This window comes from Cyphomyrmex costatus, unplaced genomic scaffold, assembly GCF_001594065.2.
Source record: "Cyphomyrmex costatus isolate MS0001 unplaced genomic scaffold, Ccosl1.0 scaffold551, whole genome shotgun sequence".
Taxonomy (NCBI): domain Eukaryota; kingdom Metazoa; phylum Arthropoda; class Insecta; order Hymenoptera; family Formicidae; genus Cyphomyrmex; species Cyphomyrmex costatus.
The window spans coordinates 32781-36578 of record NW_017279718.1 but is presented as its reverse complement, the minus strand read 5'-3'; the positions used below and the strand labels follow the sequence as shown (position 1 = coordinate 36578).

The window sequence follows — 3798 nt, the reverse complement described above, 5'->3', positions numbered from 1 at the left end:
TCACCTCTCCGCCCCCTCCCTTTCTAAATCTCACTATCTTACTCTTTCCTGCATTTAACACCAGTTTCTTCCTCTCTAAGTATCTTGCTAGTCTGTTCATTATCATCCTCATCTCCCTCTCCTCTTTGGCCAGGAGCACTAAATCGTCTGCGTATGCAATCGTCCATATTTTCTTACCCCCCCACCAGCACTCCTCCATCCTGTCCCTTTTCCATGGTTTCCTCCAGATCTGCCAGTACTAGGTTGAACAGCATCGGGCTTAATGGGTATCCCTGTCTCACTCCCTTCCACGTGGTGAAGCTTTCACTCTCTCTTTCACCCACCCTAACACTGCATCTCGTCAGTTCGTACAAATCTTTTATTCTCCTCCTCAGTTTTTCGCTTACTCCTTCTCTTTCCATCGCTCTCCATATCTCCTCCCTCTCTACATTGTCGAATGCTGCCTTCAGGTCTACAAAAAATGCCACAATCTTCCCTCTATATCTTCTAAGCTCCCTTCCAATAACATGATTTATTACATATATATTATCAATCGTCCCCCTCCCCTTACGAAATCCTGCTTGCCCTCTTGGTAGTATCTTCTTCTCCTCAATTTCTTTACTTAGTCTCCTCGCCAGCACTTCCGCGTAAATTTTATACGTTGTGGACATCAGCATTATCCCTCTATGTTCCTCTGTCTTCTCTCCCTCACCCTTCTTGACTATGGGTGTTATTATCCCATCTCTCCAATTCTCTGGCACATCCTCCCTTTTTCCCATACTTCTTCACATATCCTCCATATCGCTTCCTCTGTCCTTTCCCCCGTAGATCCACATCTCGTTCACCAGCCCATCTTTTCCTGCCGCTTTTCCTTTTTTCAGACCCTTAATTACCTGGCTAATTTCCACTCTCTCTATCTTATCTCCCTTCAACATCTCTATCCCCTCCTCCTCCGTTTTCCATCTCTCCCCCCGCTTGTCACCCTCCAGTAGATTCTCAAAATGCTCCTTCCATTCCTTCATACTTATTTCTTCATTTATCCCTTTCTTTCTTCTTCGCTCCCTATTTACTATTTTCCAGACGTCTTTTTCCGATTTCGCTGCTTCCGCTTCTTCTATCAATCTCTCCCTTCCTATTTCCTTCTTTCCCTCACATAACTTCCTGTATTCCTTCTTCATCTTCCTATATTCGTTTCCTTCTACCTCTCCTCTCCTCCACTTCCTCAGCACTCTTCTCACCTCCCTGTTCTTCAGCTTGCACTCTTCATCCCACCACCATGATCTGCCCCAATCTCCTTTCCCCACTCTCTTTTCCTTCCAGCATGTTGCTTCCATCGCTGCCTTTCTGAGTTCTTCGTACATTTTCTCTATCCCACTCTCTTCAATACATAGCTCATCCATCTTCCTGGTGAAGGTGTTTCTTCCCTTTTCCGACCAGTCCATCCTTTTTCTTGTCTCCCTTCTCCATCTTTTCTTCTCATCTCTTTTCTCTCTACCTATTCTTACGCTAACCGGATGATGATCTGATTCCACTCTTTCCTCTACTCTTATCTCTTTCACTTCTCCCCATGCCTCGATGTTACCTATTGCATAATCTATCACCGATTCTCCTCTACCTCCTGAGTAAGTCCACTCTCCCTTCTCATCTCCCTGCTTTCTCCCGTTCATTATTCCCCATCCTTCTTCTTCCATCACCTTTATTAGAATCCTTCCGTCCTTGTTTATTTTCTTATCTTTTGAGCATCTCTCTTTCTCCTCTTCCATTCCTTCTACCAGCGCACCCTCCGTACCTGTCCTCGCATTAAAGTCTCCTCCCAGCAGTATGTGCTCTCCCTGGTTATCCCTCTCTTTCATTCTCTCCACAATCATCTTTAGCTTCTCTTCCATATCTCCATTTATCTCTGTACCATCCCCTCCAGCTCCGAAACATTCTCATTGTCTTTCACCTCCTCTATCCCCTTCCTAACTCCTGTAATTATTCCTCCTATGGCTCTTCCCTTTCTGTTTTTCCTTCTGGCTGTTTGACATTTCCACATGAATTCTTTCGGTAACTTCCCTCTTATCTTGCTCCAGCTCTTTTGTTCTACCCATGTTTCCACTAATCCTATTATATCCCATTCCTTCAGCCCTTCCCAGAACTCTTCGTCTTTTCCTATCATTCCTGCCACGTTCCAAAACACTATTTTCCAGTCTTCTCCCCCCTACCTTTAACTCGCCCCCCTCCTCTATCCTCATCCTCCCTCTCCCTCCTCCTCACTCTCCAGTCGTTCCTCTTTCTTCCGCCCTCCTCTGCCCTCCCTATGCTTCCCCCTTCTCTCCCTCCTCTCCATGTCTTCCAGCTCCCTCAAGCCTCTCCCCATCCTCATTCCATCTCCTCCACCTCCCGTCTATCCATATTCTTCCATATGCAACCCTCGTTCTTTTGCCACACTTCTCCATTTCTTCTGCTATCCTCCGAAGATTGAATTGCATCTTTCTTTCCTTCCATGTCCAGTCATCTTCTATTCTCTCTATTCTTCCTTTTAGTTTATTTTTCTTCATCATTACTTCTCTCTTCGCCTCTTTACTGCAGAGCTTAACCACCGCCATTCTTCTGCCCCCTTCTCTTCTACTCCCCACTTCCTTCACCTCCTCAATTCCCACTTTGAGCTGCAGTATTTCCCTCAGGACCCTCTCCGCCTCTACATGCACATCACTTGTCTTCCCTTCTAATCCTTTAATGATGATATTCTTCCTTCTTTCTTCTCTTTCCCTCATCTCGATTTTCTTCTCTATCTTTCCCATCCTGTCTTCTTCCCTTGCCCAACTCTCCTTATCCTTCTCCCCCCCGCCATCCGGTTCCCTCCCTTCTTCTCTCTTCTTCATCACTACCTCATGCTCCTCCATCTTTTTCTCAAGCTGATTCATTCTTTTCTCCATATCTTCCTCCTCTTCTCTCCATTTCTTTTCTCTCTCCTCTATCCCTTCCTCATCCTTCCTACCTCCTGTCTTACAGTGTCCTCTGTTCTTTTTCCTTGCTCTTTTATTTCTTTTAGTTCTATTTTAAGCTCCCTTATTAGATTTTCCAGTTCTTTTCCTCCTCCTTTCGGTGGAGATCTCTCTATCTTCCTGCTCTTCTCAAATGCCCTTTTCTCCCCTTCCTCCCCCTCCTTCTCCTCTCCCCTTTTCCTTTTCAACAACTCATCGATTGTCCCTATACTGCCTCTCCTTCCTTTCTCTTGTGACATAAACTTTTCCATTTCTGTCTCTCTTTCTCCTCCCCCGTCATCCACCAATCACCGTTCCTCCTACTGCGCTTGCGCGCTATTTAGTGCCTGAAGTTTCCCTTCTTCTCTCTACTCTATCCGCGCCTTCCTCTCTATCAACGATTGTCGCCACCTCTAACTCTTCACGTTGCCTTTCTTCTATTCTCTCTAATTCGTGCTTATGTTGTCTAACCTTTCTCTTTCTCTTCCTTTCAGCCCGCCTATCCGCCGACTCCTCATTCCACCCTCCACTCGACCTATAGCGCCTGTCCACCTCTCCTTCTTCGCTCCTCTCTTCACTTTCCACTACTTCTATCTCACTTCCTATATATCTTTTTGCTGTCACCGTTCTTACACCCAGCTAACTAGAAGGTTACTTCTAGACTCTCCAAACCGGAAATCCCACTTTTCGCGGTAATATATCATATATATTAGATATTATCATTTAAAGTATTAAAGATTTAAATTATTAGGTTACATTATTAGATAATCATTTTAATTTAGAATGGTACAAATTTTTGGGGTCAATTTTTAAAGGATGATATTTATTGGGTTTTTTATTTTGTGATTAGGTA

General features: G+C 44.6%; 1 protein-coding gene across 1 annotated transcript; it reads right to left on the bottom strand.

Annotated features, from left to right (window-relative positions):
- Window positions 1-746: 746 nt before the first annotated feature.
- Window positions 747-1884, bottom strand: LOC108779148 (uncharacterized). Its single transcript, XM_018546517.1, has one exon. It carries the CDS (start codon window positions 1863-1865, stop codon window positions 765-767), a length of 1101 nt encoding a protein of 366 aa, XP_018402019.1. The 5' UTR covers window positions 1866-1884; the 3' UTR covers window positions 747-764.
- Window positions 1885-3798: the final 1914 nt, after the last annotated feature.